The sequence below is a fragment of the Balaenoptera acutorostrata genome, chromosome 8, assembly GCF_949987535.1.
Source record: "Balaenoptera acutorostrata chromosome 8, mBalAcu1.1, whole genome shotgun sequence".
NCBI lineage: Eukaryota > Metazoa > Chordata > Mammalia > Artiodactyla > Balaenopteridae > Balaenoptera > Balaenoptera acutorostrata.
In genome coordinates, this window is record NC_080071.1 from 33,758,963 (window position 1) to 33,782,719 (window position 23,757).

Sequence of the window (23,757 nt, forward strand, 5' to 3'; positions counted from 1 at the left end):
GTGCCAAGGACAACTTCAGCTCTTGGTCTCTGAAGAAATGTTTGTTTTTGTGTTTGTGAATTATGCATTTTATGGGGCAAGAGGCCCTTGCTGAATTTCTTTCTGCTTTTTATTCCATCTCTTCCTCTCCTCATATAAGAGCTGGCCTGTGCCATCTCTCTCTAGCTTCTGCAGTGGCATACTGATGGAATATTTTTTTCTCTCTTTTTATAATTTTATTGGAGCATAGTTGATTTACAATGCTGTGTTAGTTTCAGGTGTACAGCAAAGTGACTCAGTTATAAATATACATATATTCATTCTTGTTCAGATTCTTTTATCGGTTATCACTGAATATTGAGTAGAGTTCCCTGTGCTATACAGTAGGTCCTTGTTGGTTGTCTGTCTTATATATAGTAGTGTGTGTACGTTCATCCCAAGCTCCTGATTTATCCCTCCCCGCCACGTTCCCCCTTTGGTAACCTTAAGTTTGTTTTTTATATCTGTAAGCCTGTTTCTGTTTCTGATTGAATTTTTAAGATGATGTGTACTTGACCTTCATCTACATAGTAAATAGTAAGTGCAGGGAACTCTCTGAACAGCTGATCTTCTGTTGTCAATTACGCCATGTGTTTGTTGCCTCTGAATGTTCTTCGGCAGTGTTCACAGGACCTGCAAGCTGTGAGTTTGCTTGATGAAAGGGCACCTATCGGGGTGTATTGATTGGGGTGGTGGTTCGCTAATATATTTTAGAGTTATTTTTATAATATTACAAATTATATTTGGTGACTGATTCAGTGTTCTAATGTCGGTGTCTCTACATTTTTAGGAGGAGAGCCTTTGAGTACTGCTGCCATGCTGATCTAGGGCTGCCACTGAGTTACACCATATAACCTTGCTTTGAATATGTTCTCAGTCTTTTCTGTAGTCAGAATTTGACTTGGGCGAGCTATCACAGAGAACCTGGGTAGTGTTTAATGGTTAAAAATAATAATCATAAAAGAGATGGTATTCCCCAGTCTCTCTAGCCAGCAGCCTCTCCCTGCTCTCACTTTAACGAATGGCACGGCCTTGAGGTGAGGCTGTTTAATATTGGCATTCCTGCTGAGAATTAGTTCCACTCTCAGCAGGGCCAGGAACATAATGCCATGGTGATAGTAAGACACTACACTGCTGATTCCAGAGTTATGGGCGAGGACATTGCTGTCTTCAGAGATATTTTGTTCTGTGCTGCAGGCAATTATGTTCATCACCAGTAACTTGGCGCTGCTAGCATGTTATCTTGATTGACTGTGAGAATAAAATATATAGTATCGTTTATGTTTGATGTATTTGAATGTTTATCGTCCTTGTTTTGACAAATGGAAACCAAATTATTTGCAAAATACATCTTAGGTTTAGGAGAGAAAATTGTAGTGTTCTCAGATTGGATAAATTAATCTAGTGATTACATGTCATTTAGGATTTGGATTCTTTTCTAATAATTTGGTGTCAGACTGGCCTGAGTCCATAGACATTAAACTATTCTATAGTTGTTCTCTTTACCTTTAGGTAAAATTACATTATAGATAGATGCACATATGTACATATATATGGACACATGCAGATGTATATGTAAATTTATATTTAACCATTTTCATTCTTTAGAATTTCCAGAAAAGAAAATCGTAACACCAACTTTTCATAATATGATCAGGCTCTGTTCAGAATTCTTATTGCCAGTTTTTATAAATGTTTAAGTCCTCTCCAGCTTAGTTTTATTTTCTATTTTCCTTCAGTCAAAGAATGATTCAGAAGTACCCACAGAATGTGCTGTCTAGTTGCTTGAAAACCTTTAATCGAATGCATATGTACTGATGGATCCCAGGCCCCACGTGGAGCCATGAAAATAAAGTGTAGCACCTTCAGGGAGTCGCAGCGGGGGATGGAAGCAGACGTGCGAACGCAAGCCAGCACACTGCAGCGCTGTGGCACGTGTGGTCGGGAGGCCGTGGCGGGACCACGTGGCCTTAGAGGCTCTGCGGGCTTGAGTTAAGTCTGGCTCTGCCGCTTACGAACCATGTGAAGGTGGACAAGTTAGTTAACCTTTTACTCCTCTGTTTCCCCACCTACAGGGTAAGAGTAACAGTAGTGTGGGAGTAGTGGCGTAGTGGTGGAAGCCGAGGGGCCTGCCAGGAGGATTAGTGAGATGAGGCAGGCCAAGCGCCAGTGCTGGCACTCGCTGCATACTCTCAGGAGGCACATGGGGCCGTGTGGTTCTCAGAAGGAGGGGAGGGGCTCAGAGCAGGCCTCCCGGAGGAGGAGGAAATGCCTCCCTGCGCTCCTGATGGAGCGTAGATGTTACCCAGGTGGAAGGGAGAGGAGAACGATGCATGAACAAAGGAACAGAGTACCAGAGCTTTTCAAAACCTTTCAAAATCAAAAACTTTTCATTATTTTGGACTCTACTTGCTAGGAGCCCTTGCAAAGTTGTCAAAATCTGACTTCTAAGCATCAGGCATTTCAGGGTTCCAACAAAACACCATTTTTTTCTTTTTTTTTTTTTTAACTAAAGGTTGATCTGTTTTGAATGAAGATGGGGAATAAGTTTGAATTTCCCCCTATTTGTACATCCCAATATCATGCCTTCCTTTTAAAAATGACAGATCTAGAGCTGATGCCTTTGAAGCCTATTGTTCACTCTGATCTCCAGCTCCTTTTCTGCTATAATTGCCCAGTCAGTGCTCTCTGATTTCTGTGGTTCTCCTTTGTTTTTTTCCCCCTTCTCTTGAATGAATCACTCTGCAAAGCTTTCTATTGAATTTTGACCTCATTTTCCTTTTCCATTTGTCAAGGTTATTTTAAATTTCATTCCAGTTTTCCTAAGTGCCAGCCACCCCACCCAATTGGGTATCATTGCCAAATTTAATAAGAATGCTTTTGATTCCATAGTCAAGGCTTGAATCAACATGTTAAATCTAACAGCATTCAGCAGAGGACCTAACCTTGTGGAATTTAATCTGGTTTCTGCTCATTTATTTGCATACATGATAAAATTATCCCATCCGGACATCAAAAAGAAACTTAGGAAAACATACTATGAAAACACCCCATAAAACAGGTGCTAAGCCATTAAATTCACTTCCATCCGACTTTCTACCTATTTGTAATTTGACAGAAAAGGAAGACGAGAATTTTATTTCTGTCTCAGAATATACTAGTATGACTGGATTCAATACATTTCCATTGTTACAGTCTGTGTCCCCAGAGGTGCATCAGCTTCTGTCCCTGACACTTAATAGCCAGCAACACTGAACAAGTCTTAGCTCTCTGACCCTCAGTTTCCTCATCGATAAAATGGTGATTTCCCCAATGAACCACAGCAAAAGGACTGTTGGGAGATCAAATAAGGTAAAGCAGGGGGGAAGTTCCCAAACTTTGCACTGCTCCCAAACATAAAACACTACATTAAGCTTCCCTGGAGCTTCATTCCAAAGGAGATCACACCCTTGTTGGTAACCTCAGTCCAGGGATATTATCCTAGACTGGGGATCACTGAGGCTGTCCAGTAGGTTCTGGTTTAGGAGGAGACTGGGTCTGGGAAGGCTCTTAAAAGCTTGCGTCCTATTAGGACTTGGTCCAGTGCTCAATTCTGGGAAGACGGCAAGATGCCAAATGAAAAGTCGTTCATCTTAATGTCCTTGTAACTTAGCTCAGCTAAGAGAATGAACAATTCCCAAGTCACACCAAGCACTGATTTGGTGCTGTAATTTGATAGCCCAATCCCAAACAAAGTGAGGAAACCACACCCAAAGTTGACTACAAAGACGGATGGGGTAGAGAGTAAGAGCTGTAAGAGAGTAGAGAAAAGAAGATAAGCTGGAGAAGGCGCCTGGCTCGTTTGGGGGCCCAGCAGAGAATCATGGATGTCATCATGGCAGTCCACCCTGCACCTTCTAGTTTTAGGGTATGTGAGCTTTTTTAATATTATGTTAACAAATTCTTCTATTTAAATTTTCAAAGCATTGCAATGTACAACTACCTAGTAAAGGAATTTGTAACATATTGCAAAAATGGCTGTGTCATTCAACAAGATATTCTTTTGACTGAAACAGGTAATGGTCCCTTCCCCTACACGCACCCGTCCCCTGCTCCCCCAGCTTTATATTTTATGTTTTCTTTTTGGTGTCTGGTATGTTCAGAAAAACACTTGGGCTCCCTCTGGTGGCCGTTCCAGTGTTTCTACATGTCTAACCTTACAGCTGAAGTTTTAGTTATGTGGCGCAAAATGTTTGGATGAAAGTGGAAATATTAATAGTAAATTTTATTTTCTTTTGTAAGATGACTGGTACTTGGGAACCTCTGAATTAGCCAAAATATCCAACTCATTTATTCATTCATTCATTCATCCATTCATATATCTTCCAATCTAATATGTTGTTGATAATTTCACTTTACTAAATGAAGGGGCATCTGATCTGCAAGTCCATAGAAAGATATTGAGTCCCAATCCTGTAAGTCAAACAGATTTCCCCAAGAAGTGATTCTATTAACTAGCAAGTTTTTATAGAATGCTTACTGTGTATTAGCCCAGAGTTGGGCATTATGGGAACTATTTTGTTACTCATCATTTAAAAAATATATGAATAAGCTCTTCTGTAACAGTTGGCAATGTTATATTATTTCTTTTTCTCCTTTAAACTATATTCCCATTCTATTTACCACATAGAATTTTATCCTATTGTAATGAATCTTTGTCACCTGATTACTTTTAAATTATGACAATGTATTAGTCAATATACAGATTTAGCTACAGTAACAAAGACCCAAACATAAGTGTCTTAAATAAAATGGAAGATAATCTTCCTTCGTGTTAAGTGTCCAAATGTGAGCTGCCCAGGGTTAATGTGGCACCTCCAAGTTGTAATGTATTTTTATGATTGAAAGTGTCTTATTGATCACACTCTTACACTTTTATGTATCAAAAATAAGTATATATTTAAACCTTAATGTTTTAAAATTTCTAATGACCGTAAGTTGCCTTTAAAATTTTTCTTCTGAATTGAATGACAGTTAGTAGTAGTATACAATTGTCAAAACAAAATAAATATTTTATATATATTTAGAAATAATTATTAAATATTAAATTATAACTGTAAAAGCATCATTGAATGACTTGGGTGCTTTTTAAAAATGAATTTGTTATCTATAGGCAGCAGGGGGTTAACATCAGTTCTCCACTTCTTGGTTTTTAGATATGTAAGCACTGGAAAAGCTTGTTCACATACATAAGCAGATGAGAATGGAAATAGTTTTACATAGCAATGTCACTAAACTCTGACTCCTGAGCAGCTAATGTGGTGCCTCATGGGGAGAGAGAGATATTGTAGTCACATTGGAGGCTGTGGAAAGTGTTACATTCTGGGTGGATTTTGAAAATGGAGTCATAGGATCTTCTGATGAATTAAATGTGAGGTGAGAGAGAAGGAGAGAAGTCAAGGACGACTTAAGGGTTCTTGGCCCAATCACGCAGAAGGATGCAGCTTCAACAGCTAAGAAAGGGAAGACAGGATGAAGTGAATTTGGACACCTAGTTTGAAGGTCGTTATACTAGACAGTATCCAGGAATGAGGTATGAGTAGGCTTTTGTACTGTACCCCTGTCCAGTCAATAGTTAATGATAATAAACATTAGATTAGAGAGTGGTAATGAGATTTGATTTTGGGTCCTTATACTGAGTAGTATATGCCTGGGGCATGAATAAAATTAGAATGTTTCTGAAGGAATTAAAAATAAGACAAAAATAAGCAAGAATTTTATTAGGTTTGGCTCCCCCCTTCTGTTATATTTTGTAGATTTTAAGAGAATTTATGTTTGTGAGCAAATTTTGTGTATAACTGCAGGTATCACCTTTCAAATAAAAGGTTAATGAAAAGTTGATTTATGGAATATTTCAAGTAGAAATAGTAAATGAATCAAGCTAACAAAGTGTGACTTAATAGACATCCTCAGGGACCTAGGATGAACAGGTAGAGGCATATTATTTGTAACTTAGCCCACAAATTATTTCCATATGATTTAAATGGCTATGACCTGCTTGAAACAATTTTTCTTAATTAGTTTAATCATTCTCTTTATAGTTTCTTATGCTACTAAATGGGTTAATAACCCCCTTTTTCTTAAATAAATTAATTTTTCCAGCCTAGCCACAGATTTCCAATTAAGTTTGAAGGAGTGAAGTAATTCCATAGTAGGGGGAAAATGATTATATTTAATTCTTTTAAAATCAACTGACATGTATCAAGCGCCCACTATGTGCCGCACAGATACAAACTTTGGTTCTGGAGCTACAAAGTCCAATTAAACGAATTCTTGACTTCAAAGAGCAAACAGCCTAACAGCTTAAACAGCCTAGGACAGAGACTGGTTAAACGGATAATTATATTAGAATGTGGTACTGAGAGAGACTGGAGTTAAGTGCCAAAATACCTCACACATTGTAAGAGCCAGGTCACTTGAACCCAAAGGATTTCTGAAAAAAAGAAAGTTTCATTATTCACCACCCCTGATGTTTTCCTGATTCAAAAGAATGCAGTTACTAAGTTACTATATAACTCCAAACTGTGGAGGATACAGGTGGCAGAAACCCATTTTAAGCCAGTTCAAAAGCAAAGTCCACAGGAAGAGCAGGTGTGGAGCTGGCCTTGGACTAATAGAGGCCAAGGGCTCTACTTCCACCTCTCCACAAGCCTGGAAACATGGTCACCAACTATTCCTGGTTTTTCCCCAGCAGCTACTGTTAGAAAACCTTGGGGAAGGACACGGACTGATCTAGTGTAGGTCCTGTGGTCCCTCTACCCCAATTCTGAGTCAGTGTGGGTGAGATACCACTGTGGGCTCAGCTCTGACAGTGGGGAGGTCTGGCCCTGGAAGTAGGCAGGACAGGAAATAGTAGCTGTTCACTATTCCTCCCCAGTGACGCACATTCAGCTGACTTCTAAAAAATCAGTCCCCTTCCTCGGGTGTACTCAGATAACAGCATAATGCAATCAATATCACATTTGGAGGTTAGTCTTCATCCCTTGTTTATGAAGAAATAGGACAGAAGCAGTTAGGAGAAAAATGTTGACATCACATTTTGCAACAGCTTTGACTGCACTAAGCATTGGGCTTTAAAAACTACATGCACTCCATTCAATCAGAATCATAATTTCTTTTTCACTGTCTTCTTAACATGTATGATGTGGAAATTAACAAGATTTGATCTTGTTAAGTCTTTTGAGATACTTAGATGTGGGTTCTGAACCAGTAGATGATAGCAGCAATCCTATGTGTCCTGGGATATTACAGGAATTCTTTTTATCTATTTGGTTTAAAGTCTGTGAGCCAAATTTACATTCAGATGAGTCATTGAAGCTTATATTGTGTGCCTAAAGGGAAATGTTTATGCCAAGAGTCTAAGATGAAGTCCAGCAAGACAGTGGATTTTTAAAATCATGGTTATCTTTCCCTGATAATAAATATAATAGTACTTATGTTGAATATTTGGAAACATCAAACTGTTTTTTAAAATCTCCTAAAATGCCACCACCCAGAGCTCTGAGTGTTTCTATATTTAATACATAGAAACAAATTTTAGTTTACACTGTATATATAGTTTCATATCCTACCTTTTTCAGTGAAGTTTTTTTTTTTTTTAAGTATTTATTTGGTGTCTATTTATTCATTTATTTATTCATTCATTTATGGCTGTGTTGGGTCTTTGTTTCTGTGCCAGGGCTTTCTCTAGTTGTGGCAAGCGGTGGCCACTCTTCATCGCGGTGCGCGGGCCTCTCACTATCGCGGCCTCTCTTGTTGCGGAGCACAGGCTCCAGACGCGCAGGCTCAGTAATTGTGGCTCACGGGCGTAGTCGCTCCGCGGCATGTGGGATCCTCCCAGACCAGGGCTCGAACCCGTGTCCCCTGCACTGGCAGGCAGATTCTCAACCACTGCGCCACCAGGGAAGCCCTTCAGTGAAGTTTTTTAAAGGACTTTAATATTGTCCCAACCATATTGGAGAATGAATTTCCTCTGCAATAATTTTTTTTTCCAAACAGCTATCTATATCTTTTAAAGTTAGTTTTCACTTCATCCCCTTCCCATTTTTGGAATTATTTTTGGTTACATTGCTGTTGTTCTTCCTTCATTTCTGATGTTCTAAGTTTCTGACTGGTATCATTTCCTCTCTGACTGAAGAACTTCCTCTAGAAATTCTCGTAAAACAGGTCTGCTGGCTACAAATTCACCAACGTTTTTCTTCGTTTGAGAATGTCTTTCTTTTACCTTCATTCCTAAAGGATATTTTAAAGGATAGAGAATTATGAATTGAAAATTTTTATCTTTTAGCATTTTTATGAGCCAATATTTATACATTATTAGTAATGAAAGTCTATTGTTTATTCAGACTTCCTTTGTTTTTACATAGTATCCTTTTTCTGTTCCTGCACCCCTTCCAGGATATCACTTCATATTTAGTGGTCCTGTCTCCTTAGACTCCTTTGGTTGTTCCAGTTTCTCAGACTTTCCTTGTTGTTGATGAAGTGGCAAATTTGAGGGATACTGGTCAGGTGTTTAGGAGAATGTTCCTCACTTGTGATTTGTCTGATATTTTTTCAAGATCAGACTCAGATTATAGGTTTTCTGGGAAAGACAACAGATGTACCATTTTCATCACACCATATCAAGAATATATACTATCAAGGTGATTTATCAGTGTTAACATTGACTTTGATTATTTGGTTAAGGTAGTATTTTCCAAGTTTCTCCACTGTAAAGTCATCCCCTTTCCAGACTGAACTCTTTGAGAGGAAGTCACTATGCACAGCCCACACTTGAGAAGGGAGTTATGCTCTACCTCCTTGATAGCAGATATCTACATAAATCATTTGAAATTCTTCTCATGGGGGATTGTCTCTTCTACCACATTTATTTATTTATTTATTTATTTATTTATTTATTTATTTATTTATTTATTCAACCGTTTTTCCTATCAGCATAGACTCATAGGTATTTATTTTATATTTTGGGTTATAACCCAATATTACTATATTTATTTTCTTAGTCAAGTTGTTCCAGCATTGGCCACTGGTAGCTCTTTAAGTTGGCTCCTGTGTTTCTTTGACGTATTCCATAATCGTATTTTGTTTTGGTTTATATTTTTGGACATTTTTTGACACAACTAGATGCTTGTATATTCCCTGTCCCCATCTTAGCAGTAGCCGTTTTGTCAAGGATCCTTGGTTCCTTTTATTGAAGATCTTGGTATTAGAAACCAAGATCTGGGTGCTTGTTACTACTGGGATGTTATTGCTTCTAAGCCCTCTCAGCTAAAAGAGCAAGGAAATAGATGTGGGTATACTAACTCGTGCATAATGCATATCTATAAATACGTATATATACATACACCTATCTGTATCTATATTTAGCCAAGTATGAGTTCATACCAATTTCTCTAACTGTAATCCATTACCAAATGAATCATTCTATCCTTTTCTTCTTGCTTGTTTGAAACTTCTCACTCTAACATTGAGAAATTTGACTTGTACCATCTGTCATCTATTTAATTGTCTAATTCCAGCATATATGTGTAGTGGTTTTGATTACCTGTACCCCTATGAGAAACAAACTTTATCAATTAGAATGGAGTGCTTATGTATAGTGTTTTGCCTTTAGTCTTACAGACTGCTCATTTCTAAAACTATCTAAGTCAGCACCCTCCCTACCTCCCTCACCCTACTCCCTTCAGGGAGGTTATTTCATACATTTGTAATACAGTCAAATTCTTTTGTCACAGTCTGCATTCCATCCTGGGATCCCTAACCTCCTAAATCATAGTTTTAATCTTCATATGTTAAGTTGCACTCCTGGTGCTAAGTTCTATGCATTTTGACAAATGCATAATATCATGTACATGTACAGTATCATGTGATACTGTACCTTTAGAGTATCACAGAACAGTTTCACTGTCCTAAAAATTTTTCTGTGTTTCACCTATCCATCCTTATCTGAAGCCCTGGCAACCACTGATTTGTTTATTCTCTCTATAATTCTGCCTTTTTCAGAAAGTCAAATAAATAGCATGTTATAGTATGTAGACTGGCTTCTTTCACTTAGAAATGTACATTTAAGATTCAGTGTTTTGCATGGCTTGAGCATTTGTTTTATCACTGCATAGCATTCCATTGTATAGACGTACCACAGTTTGTTTATTCTCCTATTGAAGGACATCTTCGTTGCTTCCATTTCTTGGCAGTTATAAATAAAACTGTTATAAACATTTGCGAGCAGATTTTGTGTGAACATAAATTTTCAAATCAGTTGGGTAAATACTTAGGAGTGCAATTGCTGGATTGTACTGTCAGACTACATTTAGCTTTGTAAGAAACTGCCAAACTGTCTTCCAAAGTAGCTATACCATTTTGCATCCCCACTAACAATGAATGATAGTTACTTTGCTCTGCATCTTCACCAGCAATTGGTATTGTCTGTTTTCTGTATTTTAGCCATTCTAATATAGGAATGTAGTGGTATCTCATTCTTGTTTTGATTTTCATTTTCCTACTGACAGATGATGTTGAGAAACTCTTCATATGCTGTTTGCCATCTGTATATCTTCCTTTTTGAGGCATCTGTTAAGATCTTTTGCCCATTTTATTTTTTCAAGCTTTTTCAATAATGTGTTAGTTTCAAGTGTACAGTAAAGTAATTCAGTTAGATATATATGTATGTATCTATATGTACATATGTACACATATATTCTTTTCCATTATAGGTTATTACAAGTTATTGAATATAGTTCCCTGTGCTATACAATAGGTCCTTGTTGTTTATATATTAAATATATAGTAGTTTGTATCTGTTAATCCCTAACTCCTGACTTATCCCATCCCCCTTCCCTTTTGGTAATCATAGGATTGTCTGAGAGTCTGTTTCTGTTTTGTAGATAAGGTCATTTGTATCCTTTTTTAGATTCCACAAATAAGTGATATCATATGATATTTGTCCGTGTATGACTTACTTCACTTAGTATGATAATCTCTAGGTCCATCCATGTTGTTGCAAATGACATAATTTCATTCAATTTTATGGCTGAGTAATATTCCATTTTATATAGGTACCACATCTGCTTTATCCATTCATCTGTTGATGGACATTTAGGTTGCTTCCATGTCTTGGCTGTTGTAAATAGTGCTGCTATGAACATTGGGGTGCATATATCTTTTCTGATTAGAGTTTTCATCTTTTCCAGATACCTGCCCAAGAGTGGGGTTGCTGGATCGTATGGTAGCTCTATTTTTAGCTTTTTAAGGAACCTCCATACTGTTCTCCATAGTGGCAGCAGCAATTTACATTCCCACCAACAGTGTAGGAGGGTTCCCTTTTCTCCACACCCTCTCAGCATTTATTATTTGTAGACTTTTTGATTGTTGCCATTCTGACGAGTGTGAGGTGATACCTTATTGAAGTTTTTGATTTACATTTCTCTAATAATTAGCGATGATGAGCATCTTTTCATGTGCCTCTTGTCCACCTGTATGCCTTGTTTGGAGAAATGTCTATTTAGGTCTTCTGCCCATTTTTGGATTGGGTTATTTGTTTTTTGGTATTGAGTTGTTTGAGCTGTTTGTGTATTTTGGAAATTAAGCCCTTCTTGGTTGCATTGTTAGCAAATATTTTCTCCCAGTCCATAGGTTGTCTTCGTTTTGTTTACAATTTCCTTTGCTGTGCAAAAGCTTATAAGTTTGATTAGGTCCTCTTTGTTTATTTTTGCTTTTATTTCTTTTACTTTGGGAGACTGACCTAAGAAAACATTGCTACAATTTATGTCAGAATGTTTTGCCTATGTTCTCTTCTAGGAGTTTTATGGTGTCATGTTTTATATTTAAGTTTTTAAGCCATTTTGAGTTTATTTTTGTGTTTGGTATGAGGGAGTGTTCTAACTTCATTGATTTACATGTGGCTGTCCAGCTTTCCCAACACCACTTGCTGAAGAGACTATCTTTTCTCCATTGTATATTCTTGCCTTCTTTGTCAAAGATTAATTGACCATGGGTGTGTGGGTTTATTTCTATGCCCTGTATTCTGTTCCATTGATCCATATGTCTGTTTTTGTGCCAGTACCATGCTGTTTTCATTACTGTAGTTTTGTAGTATTATCTGAAGTCTGGGAGGGTTATGTCGCCAGCTTGGTTCTTTTTCCTCAGGATTGCTTTGGCAATTCTGGGTCTTTTGTGGTTTCATATAAATTTTAGGATTATTTGTTCTAGTTCTGTGAAAAATTCCATGGGTAATTTGATAGGCATTGCATTAAATCTGTAGATTGCTTTGGGTAGTATGGCCATTTTAACAATATTAATTCTTCCACCCAAGAGCATGGAATATCTTTCCATTTCTTTGAATCATCTTCAATTTCCTTTATCAATGTTTTATAGTTTTCAGCATATAATTCTTTCACCTCCTTGGTCAGGTTTATTCCTAGGTATTTTGTCGTTGTGATTTTTTTTTTGAATTTTATTTTATTTATTTTTTTATACAGCAGGTTCTTATTAGTTATCCATTTTATATATATTAGTGTATACATGTCAATCCCAATCTCCCAATTCATCACACCACCACCACCCTGCCATTTTCCCCCCTTGGTGTCCATATGTTTGTTCTCTACATCTGTTTGACGTGATTTTAAAAAGGATTTTTTTTTTAACTTTCTCTTTCTCATATTTCATTATTAGTGTAAAGAAATGCAGCTGATTTCTGTACGTTAATCTTCTATCCTGCTACCTTGCTGAATTCATATATCACTTCTAATAGTTTTTGTGTGGAGTTTTTAGGGTTTTCTATATAGAGTATCATGTCATCTGCATATAATGACAATTTTACCTCTTCCCTTCCAATTTGTATGCCTTTTCTTTCTTTTTCTTGTCTGATTGCTGTGGCTAGGACTTCCAAAACTATGTTGAATAGACGTGTTGAGAGTAGGCATCCTTGTCTTGTTCCAGATTTTAGTGGGAAAGCTTACAGCTTTTCACTGCTGAGTATTATGCTGGCTGGCTATGGGTTTGTCATAAATAACTTTTATTATATTGAGGTGTGTTCCCTCTATACCTATTTTGGTGAGAGTTTTTATCATAAGTGGATGTTGAATTTTATCAAATGGTTTTCCTGCATCTATTGAGATGATCGTGTCATTTTTGTCTTTTCTTTTGTTGACGTGAGGTAATTGACTTATGTATGTTGAACCATCCTTGTGACCCTGTGATGAATCCAACCTGATCATGGTGTATGATCCCTCTGTGTGTTGTTGGATTCAGTTTGCTAATATTTTGTTGAGGATTTTTCTTTTTTTGGTAGTATCTTTGTCTGGTTTTGGTATCAGAGTAATGGTGGCTTTGTAGAATGACTTTGGGAGTGTTCCCTCTTCTTCAGTCTTTTGGAAGAGTTTGAGAAGGATTGGTATAAGTTCTTCTTTGTATGTTTGGTAGCATTCCCCAGTGAAACCATCTGGTTCTGGACTTTTGTGTGCAGGGAGGTTTTGTTTTTTTTATAGATTCCATTTCACTTCTACTGATTGGTCTGCTCAAAGAATCTATTTCTTCTTCCAATCCATGAACATGGAATATTTCTCTACTTATTTAGATCTTCTTTGATTTCTTTCACTCATGTTTTGTAGTTTTCTGCATACATATCCTGTACATATTGTATTAGATTTATGCCTAAGTACTTCAATTTTCTTTTGTCGCTATTGTAAGAGGTATTTTTTTTACATTTTAAATTCCAATTGTTTATTACTGGTATATAGAAAAGCAATTGTTATTTATTTATGACCTTATATCCTATGATCTTGCTATACTCACTTATTAGTTCTAGGAGTTCTTTTGTAGATTCTTTGTGATTTTCTGCATAGAACAATCATGCTGTCTGCAAATAAAGACTTTTATTTCTTTCTCTCCAACCTGAGTACCTTTTATTTATTTTTCTTATTGCACTAACTAGGATTCCCACTATGATGTTGAGTAGGAGTGAGAAAGGACGTCCTTGCTATTAGGTTTTTAGTATAATCATTTTTACCACATATTTTGACTCTTCCATGAAACATTATTTGTAATGGCTACAAAATATCCCCCAATTCTGATATATCATCACTTATTTTTAACCATTTGTATAGTGTTGCATATTTTGGTTGTTTCTAACTTCTCTATTCTTTAGTTTTATTTTCTTTACAATAAAGAAGAAAAGTGTCCACCTCATGAAGTTATTGTGGAAAGTAAATAATCCATGAAAAGTTCTTATTGCCTTGTCTGACAAAAATAAGCACTTGACAAAATGCTTTTTTGGTTATAAGCATTATTGAGGCTTATGAAAAATAAAGGATTAGGAGAGCTAAGGTAGAACCTGTGTTTACGGGCAGAGATTTCTCTTTATACGCCTGTGGAAGCTGTATTATGGAAATATACCAGAGGAGTAAACAGACAAGGAGGCTGGAACCAGACTGCTTGAGTTCAGATGCTGGCTCTGCCACATCCTAGTTATGTGGCCTTGAGCAATTTACTTAACCTCTCTAAGACTCAGGTTCATCATCTAAAAAATGGATTGATAACAGTAGAACCTACCTCCTAAGTTTGTTGTGAGGATTAAATTAGAAGATGCATATAAAGTTTTCACAGCATGGTACCTGGCACACAGTGTGCATTCAACAAATGTTTTATTCTTATGATCATAAACAGGTTAATTTGCCTCATTTATATCTCTAATATATTTTTTAATTCTGTTAGCCCAAACTCATAACCACCATCTTCTTTCTCTCTTTCTAACGTCAAGATTTAAAGACCACATTCATATTTTGTGCTAAAGAAGATAGTATTTTTGCTACTTTCCTTTTTCCAACTGGTCCCTCCTTTTTTTTAGCCTTCGTTATTTCGACAGTTCAATTTAAGTACGCTATGCCAGCTGCTGAGGTCAGCACTGGGGCACCAGGGGGAATAAAACAAACATGGCCCTCCCTGTTAGACCTTATAGTCTGGTAAAAATGTCAGATAGTAAACTAGTAATTACAACTGTACCATGTGCTACTAAAGGAAGTGCAGGATGCCCTAAAGCGGCACTGGCCCATAGACATATGAGTCACATATGTAATTCTAAAATTTTCTACATTTTAAAAAGTAAAAAGAAAAAGGTAAGATTAATTTTAATAATTTATTTAGCCCAATATATCTAAAATATTCCCATTTCAACATATTACCAATATAATACATTATTACCAATATATTTTACTTTTTTTATTCTTGTACTTCATCTTCAGACTCCAGCATGTACTTCCCACATCTCAATTCAGACTAGCCACATTTCAAGTGCTCCATGGTCACATCTGGCTAGTGGCTACCATATTGGACATTGCAGCTCTAGCAGCATATGATAGAGCCTGGTACATTTTGCTGAGACTTGAAGGATGAGGACATCAGGAAAAGGGAGAGGAATACATGTTATAAGCAGAGGGAACAGATTGGGCAAAACCTGTAAAACAAAAGAGTTTGGCATATTTGAGGGACTGGAAAACATTCTGAGCAAGAAGAAAGAGGATGGAAAATGAGGCTGGAGAGGTAGGCAGGGGTGAAATTATGAAGAGCCTTTTGAATAGTGTTAAGAAGTTTGGATTTGTTCCAAGAAGAATGGGAAACCATTGAAGGGTTTTAAATAGAAAAACAGCGTGATCAGATTGGCTCTTTTTAAAAATGAGCCTTACTCCAGAGGAAAGAAGGACAAGGACATTATCCATAGAAGGCAGAATAGCATTGGGGTTAACTAGAGGATTCAGGTACCAAAGCTGCCACCTGCCAGCCATGTGACCCAAGACAGGAGACTTAACCTTCTGTAGTCTCAGTTTCCTCATCTGGGAAATGGGAATAATACAAGTACCTCATCAAAGGGTTGTTGTGAGTGTTCAGTAAGATAAACCATGTGAACCACTTAGCATATAGCACTTAATAAATATTTGTTCTTATCCTCTCCTGAGACCAGAATAGTCCCTTATAGGATGAATTCGCAAACCTTCCTTCTTCCTCTTCTTTTCTGGAATTCTATTCTGAAGCACCTTAAACATATGAGATGAGGAAAGAAGGGAACAACTTCCCCTACCCAACAACCCAAATCAGACAGGAAAATCACTTTCACTATCTTGTCCTTCGCTCCAGCTTGTGTGTGCTTTTATATCCTGAGGACAGTTTTTATATGAACTATGTAGTCTTAGAGTTTTCTCTGCTCTGTATCTTCATAAAGAGTCCCACATGTTCCTTCTTTAAAGATACGGTGGGCTTCCCTGGTGGCGCAGTGGTTGAGAATCTGCCTGCCAATGCAGGGGACACAGGTTCGAGCCCTGGTCTGGGAAGATCCCACATGCCGCGGAGCAACAAGGCCCGTGAGCCACAACTACTGAGCCTGCGCGTCTGGAGCCTGTGCTCCGCAACTAGAGAGGCCGCGATAGTGAGAGGCCCACGCACCGCGATGAAGAGTGGCCCCCGCTCGCCGCAACTGGAGAAAGCCCTTGCACAGAAACGAAGACCCAACACAGCCAAAAATAAATAAAATAAAATTAATTAATTTAAAAAAAAAAATCACAATTTAAAAAAAAAAAAAAAAGATACGGTAAGATCACCGAGGTATAAACTCCTAATGATAGAATAAGTCAGAAAAGCAATGATGTTAGCAACTGATAACAGACCATTTATTTATGGTGTTTTCAGGTGTAGTGAATCATCCAGGGCATTTTACGTGCAAAGTTTTGAAATAAGATATTTTAATACAAAGATTAAATCGCATGGAGAAGTGTTTCCCTCACTTCTAGCCAAAATATGAACATCTGAAGCTGTCTCCTTCATCTTCCTCCCCATTCGTGGTACTACACCCTCATCTGCATTCTGGAGAGAACCCCACTGTGTTCAGAATGAAATTTCAGAATGAAATTTTTGGTTCTCAAAATTTTTCAGATTTTAAGTAGTAAGACATTAACATATTAAAAGTTTACTCTTTATTTGGAAAGGAGGTTTACTTTAAAATGCAGCCTGTCATTTCTTTAATTTTTAAGCTGCACAAAACAGATTTGTAGTGTTTCCAATGCCACATAGAGGTAGAGACAAGAAAATAGGTAAGCAGTGGAGTGTTGTTATCTTGGGTGGGTGCCCAGAGAGGGGTGTAGCACCACTACCTCAGATAGTGACTACCTTCCTACACTTAGGCTGTTTCTGTTTCATGGCTGCAAACCCAACCCTTCCAGAATCTGAGGCCTCATGTAATTGAAACAGATGGGAACAAGATACTTGGTACTTTCTCTGAAAACAGCCTGTTAATCACCAAATCTTGTAATGATTAACCCCAGTCTGGCTGAACGCTTTAATCAAGGGGCTGTTAGAGCTTTGTGATATGCAGCCGAATGTTTCTCCTTTCTTGAAGAGATACTGAAAATCTGTCCTGAGGGTGAGCTAGAATCCTCATCTTATTTCTCCCCAAAAATTATGTCCACAGTTTTAAGTTTCTAGTCAATAAAAGAACACAATAACATTTGATTCCTTCTCATTGTACCTGCAGATGTTTCAAGTATTTCTAAAGCCTTTCAAATTACTTTGAATAAAAAACCACTACCCAGAGGTAGAAATGCCACATTTCTAAAGTATGCTTAAGCCTCCATCAGCTTATTATACCTCCAGTAATAGTAAGGCCTTAAAATTTGGGTTTTTTTCTTCTTAGGCACACTCTAGAAAATTAGAAAAATACAGAAAGGGGAAGAAAGAAAAATATAAGTGCAATCAAATTTTAGAAGTTTAATATATTACACTACTTATTTCTTTGGCCTTTTAAGATATGCACTTTTCATATCTAATTGAAAACATCATCTGCATCAGAGCAACTTGGTTTAAAAAAAAAAAGATGGCTGGGTTTGGGGAACCTGGTTTATGAGCCAGATATGAAATGAGTTTGATGTCTAATGTAGTATGCTACTTTTCTGCCGTGTTTTCATACTTTATATGATATACCTTTTAGGTCTTTGATCATTTTTGTTTTGATGAGCTTTGTAAAGGCTTAATTCTTGAGAACATTAATAGGTTTTTGCTATTATAGGAATTTTGCATAACATAGACCCACTATATTGCTGTTCTCAGGTTCCTGAGTCCCTAAAGAGTATCAAAATCATTTGAATGCTCTTGTCCTGTATTGGTACTAAGATTGTATTTATTGTAGCTTTAGCCTACTAGGTTGTTTGAGGCAGAAAAAAATATATCTTTTAAAATTTCCAGGGCTTCCCTGGTGGCGCAGTGGTTGGGAATCCGCCTGCCAATGCAGGGGACACGGGTTCGAGCCCTGGTCCGGGAGGGTCTCACATGCCGCAGAGCAACTAAGCCCGTGCACCACAACTACTGAGCCTGCGCTCTAGAGCCCGTAAGCCACAACTACTGAAGCCCGCACGCCTAGAGCCCGTGCTCCGCAACAAGAGAAGCCACCACAATGAGAAGCCTGTGCACCGCAACGAAGAGTAGCCCCCGCTCACCGCAACTAGAGAAAGCCCGCGTGCAGCAACAAATACCCAACTCAGCCATAAATAAATAAATAATTTAAAAAAAAATTTCCAGACAAATGCACCTACATGCAGAAGACCTACAAAAGTCAATTGAGTGCATGATTTCCATTTCACAGTGTAGGATAAAGAACTCTTTTTCTCATGGTAATTATCTTACCTTTCCTAACTGGGAGTTACTATGTTATTAAAATTATGGCTTAGGGCATTTTGCAAAGCATGCATTTTAAAATGTAAAATGTATTTGTTTTCCTGTTGGAAATTTTTGTCTTAATTGATTAATTTGTTCCACATTAATATTTATTATTCTTAGTACAGAAACCAATGGCTATATTCAAGAGGCCAATGATAGACCATATTTCTAAGAGTTTATCCAGAAGTTTATCCAGAAATGTCCTATCCAAAGTTACCTTCAGACCTACAAAAACAAACCCAAAACAATTAAGACAATGGTCACAGGAACATACATATCGATAATTACCTTAAACGTGAATGGATTAAATGCTCCAACCAAGAGACACAGGCTTGCTGAATGGATACAAAAACAAGACCCATGTATATGCTGTCTACAAGACACCCACTTCAGACCTAGGGACACATACAGACTGAAAGTGAGGGGATGGAAAAAGATATTCCATGCAAATGAAAATCAAAAGAAAGCTGGAGTAGCAATACTCATATCAGATAAAATAGACTTTAAAATAAAGAATGTTACAAGAGACAAGGAAGGACACTACATAACGATCAAGGGATCAATCCAAGAAGAAGATATAACAATTATAAATATATATGCACCCAACATAGGAGCACCTCAATACATAAGGCAACTGCTAACAGCTCTAAAAGAGGAAATCGACAGTAACACCATAATAGTGGGGGACTTTAACACCTCACTTACACCAATGGACAGATCATCCAAAATGAAAATAAATAAGGAAACAGAAGCTTTAAATGACACAATAGACCAGATAGATTTAATTGATATTTATAGGACATTCCATCCAAAAACATCAGATTACACTTTCTTCTCAAGTGTACATGGAACATTCTCCAGGATAGATCACATCTTGGGTCACAAATCAAGCCTCAGTAAACTTAAGAAAATTGGAATCATATCAAGCGTCTTTTCTGACCACAACGCTATGAGATTAGAAATGAATTACAGGGAAAAAAACGTAAAAAACACAAACACATGGAGGCTAAAAAATACGTTACTAAATAACCAAGAGATCACTGAAGAAATCAAAAAGGAAATCAAAAAATACCTAGAGACAAATGACAATGAATACACGATGATCCACAACCTATGGGATGCAGCAAAAGCAGTTCTAAGAGGGAAGTTTATAGCTATACAAGCCTACCTCAAGAAACAAGAAAAATCTCAAACAATCTAACCTTACACCTGAAGGAACTAGAGAAAGAAGAACAAACAAAACCCAAAGTTAGCAGAAGGAAAGAAATCATAAAGATCAGAGTGGAAATAAATGAAATAGAAACAAAGAAAACAATAGCAAAGATCAATAAAACTAAAAGCTGGTTCTTTGAGGAAATAAACAAAATTGATAAACCATTAGCCAGACTCATCAAGAAAAAGAGGGAGAGGACTCAAATCAATAGAGTTAGAAATGAAAAAGGAGAAGTTACAACAGACACCACAGAAATACAAAGCATCCTAAGAGACTACTACAAGCAACTCTATGCCAATAAAATGGACAACCTGAAGGAAATGGACAAATTCTTAGAAAGGTATAACCTCCCAAGACTGAACCAGGAAGAAATAGAAAATATGAACAGACCAATCACAAGTAATGAAATTGAAACTGTGATTAAAAATCTTCAAACAAACAAAAGTCCAGGACCAGATGGCTTCACAGATGAATTCTATCAAACATTTAGAGAACAGCTAGCACCCATCCTTCTCAAACTCTTCCAAAAACTTGCAGAGGAGGGAACACTCCCAAACTCATTCTACAAGGCTGCCATCACCCTGACACCTAAACCAGACAAAGATACTACAAAAAAAGAAAATTACAGACCAATATCACTGATGAATATAGATGCAAAAATCCTCAACAAAATACTAGCAAACAGAATCCAACAGCACATTAAAAGGATCATACACCACGATCAAGTGGGATTTATCCCAGGGATGCTAGGATTCTTCAATATATGCAAATCAATGTGATACACCATATTAACAAATTGAAGAAGACAAACCATATGATCATCTCAATAGATGCAGAAAAAGCTTTTGACAAAATTCAACACCGATTTATGATAAAAACTCTCCAGAAAGTGGGCATAGAGGGAACCTACCTCAACATAATAAAGGCAGTATACGACAAACCCACAGCAAACAGCATCCTCAATGGTGAAAAACTGAAAGCATTTCCTCTAAGATCAGGAACAAGACAAGGATGTCCACTCTCACCACTATTATTCAACATAGTTTTGGAAGTCCTAGCCACAGCAATCAGAGAAGAAAAAGAAATAAAGGAATACAAATTGGAAAAGAAAAAGTAAAACTGTCACTGTTTGAAGATGACATGATACTATACATAGAGAATCCTAAAGATGCCACCAGAAAGCTCCTAGAGCTAATCAATGGATTTGGTAAAGTTGCAGGCTACACAATTAATGCGCAGAAATCTCTTGCATTCCTATACACTAATGATGAAAAATCTGAAAGAGAAGGAAACACTCCCATTTACCACTGCAACAAAAAAGAATAAAATACCTAGGAATAAACCTACCTAGGGAGACAAAAGACCTGTATGCAGAAAACTATAAGACACTGATGAAAGAAATTAAAGATGATACCAACAGATGGAGAGATGTACAATGTTCTTGGATTGGAAGAATCAATATTGTGAAAATGACTATACTACCCAAAGCAATCTACAGATTCAATGCAATCCCTATCAAATTACCAATGGCATTTTTTACGGAACTAGAACAAAAAATCTTAAAATTTGTATGGAGACACAAAAGACCCCGAATAGCCAAAGCAGTCTTGAGGGAAAAAAAACAGAGCTGGAGGAATCAGACTCCCTGACTTCAGCCTATACTACGAAACTACAGTAATCAAGACAATATGGTACTGGCACAAAAACAGAAACATAGATCAATGGAACAAGATAGAAAGCCCAGAGGTAAACCCACGCACCTATGGTCAACTAATCTATGACAAAGGAGGTAAGGATATACAATAGAGAAAAGACAGTCTCTTCAATAAGTGGTGCTGGGAAAACTGAACAGCTACATGTAAAAGAATGAAATTAGAACACTCCCTAACACCATACACAAAAGTAAACTCAAAGTGGATTAGAGACCTAAATGTAAGACCGAACACTATAAAACTCTTAGAGGAAAACATAGGAAGAACACTCTTAGAGATAAATCACAGCAAGATCTTTTTTGATCCACCTCCTAGAGTAATGGAAATAAAAACAAAAATAAACAAATGGGACCTAATGAAACCTCAAAGCTTTTGCACAGCAAAGGAAACCATAAACAAGACGAAAAGACAGCCTACTGAATGGGAGAAAATATTTGCAAATGATATGACTGATAAGAGGTTAACATCCAATATATATAAGCAGCTCTTACAACTCAAAAACAAACAACCCAACTGAAAAATGAGCAGAAGACCTGACTAGGCATTTTTCCAAAGAAGACATGCAGATGGCCAACAGGCACATAAAAAGATGCTCAACATCACTGATCATCAGGAAAATGCACATCAAAACCACAAAGAGATATCACCTCACACCTGTCAAAATGGCTATCAAAAAGAACACAAATGACAAATGTTGGCAAGGATGTGGAGAAAAGGGAACCCTCGTACACTGTTGGTGGAAATGTAAATTGATGCAACAACTGTGGAAAACACTATGGAGGTTTCTCAAAAAACTAAAAGAACTACAGTATGACCCAGCAATTCCACTCCTGGGTATATATACAAAAAAACAAAAACACTAATTTGAAAAGATACATGCACCCCTATGTTCACAGCAGCATTATTTACAATTACCAAGATAAAGAAGCAACCTAAGTGTCCATCAACAGATGAATGGATAAAGAAGTTGTGGTATATGTATACAATGGAATACTACTCAGCCATAAAAAAGAATGCAATTTTGCCATTTGCACCAACATGGGTGGACCTGGAGGTCATTATGCTAAGTGAAATAAGTCAAACAGAGAAAGACAAATACTGTATGATATCACTTATATGTGGAATCTAAAGAGTACAACAAACTAGTGAATACAACAACAATAACAGAAAACAGACTCACCAATATAGAGAACAAACTAGTGGTTATCAATGAAGAGAGGGAAAGGGGGAGGGGCAATCTAGGGGTAGGGGATTAAGAGGTACAAACTACTATGTATAAAATAAGCTTCATGCAGCTCAATATCAAAAAAACAAATAACCCAATCCAAAAATGGGCAGAAGACCTAAATAGACATTTCTCCAAAGAATATATACAGATTGCCAACAAACACATGAAAGAATTCTCAACATCATTAATCATTAGAGAAATGCGAATCAAAACTACAATGAGATATCATCTCACACCAGTCAGAATGGCCATCATCAAAAAATCTACAAACAATAAATGCTGGAGAGGGTGTGGAGAAAAGGAAACACTCTTGCACTGTTGGTGGGAATGTAAATTGATACAGCCACTATGGAGAACAGTATGGAGGTTCCTTAAAAAACTAAAAATAGAACTAACATATGACCCAGCAATCCCACTACTGGGCATATACCCTGAGAAAACCATAATTCAAAAAGAGTCCATGTACCACAATGTTCATTGCAGCTCTATTTACAATAGCCAGGACATAGAAGCAACCTAAGTGTCCATTGACAGATGAATGGATAAAGAAGATGTGGCACATATACACGGTGGAATATTACTCAGCCATAAAAAGAAACGAAATTGAGTTATTTGTGGTGAGGTGGATGGACCTAGAGTGTGTCATGCAGAGTGAAGTAAGTCAGAAAAAGAAAAACAAATACCATATGCTAACTCATATATATGGAATCTAAAAAAAAGAAAAGGTCATGAAGAACCTAGGGGCAGGACAGGAATAAAGACGCAGACCTACTAGAGAATGGACTTGAGGACACAGGGAGGGGGAAGTGTAAGCGGAGACAAAGTGAGAGAGTGGCATGGACATATATACACTA

General features: G+C 37.2%; 1 protein-coding gene across 7 annotated transcripts in view; it reads left to right on the forward strand.

Annotated features, from left to right (window-relative positions):
* RAPGEF4 (Rap guanine nucleotide exchange factor 4) overlaps positions 1–23,757 on the forward strand; it is a 311,598-nt gene that overhangs the window by 182,769 nt on the left and 105,072 nt on the right. The window contains exon 1 of one of the 7 annotated variants that reach the window (XM_057551330.1): positions 3,820–3,925. The exons of the other annotated variants lie outside the window; for them this stretch is intronic. Within the exon in view, the coding sequence (XP_057407313.1) occupies positions 3,881–3,925 (45 nt within the window). The 5' untranslated portion in view covers positions 3,820–3,880. Of the gene's footprint in view, positions 1–3,819; positions 3,926–23,757 lie in introns of those variants that run through there. 7 annotated transcript variants of the gene reach the window in all.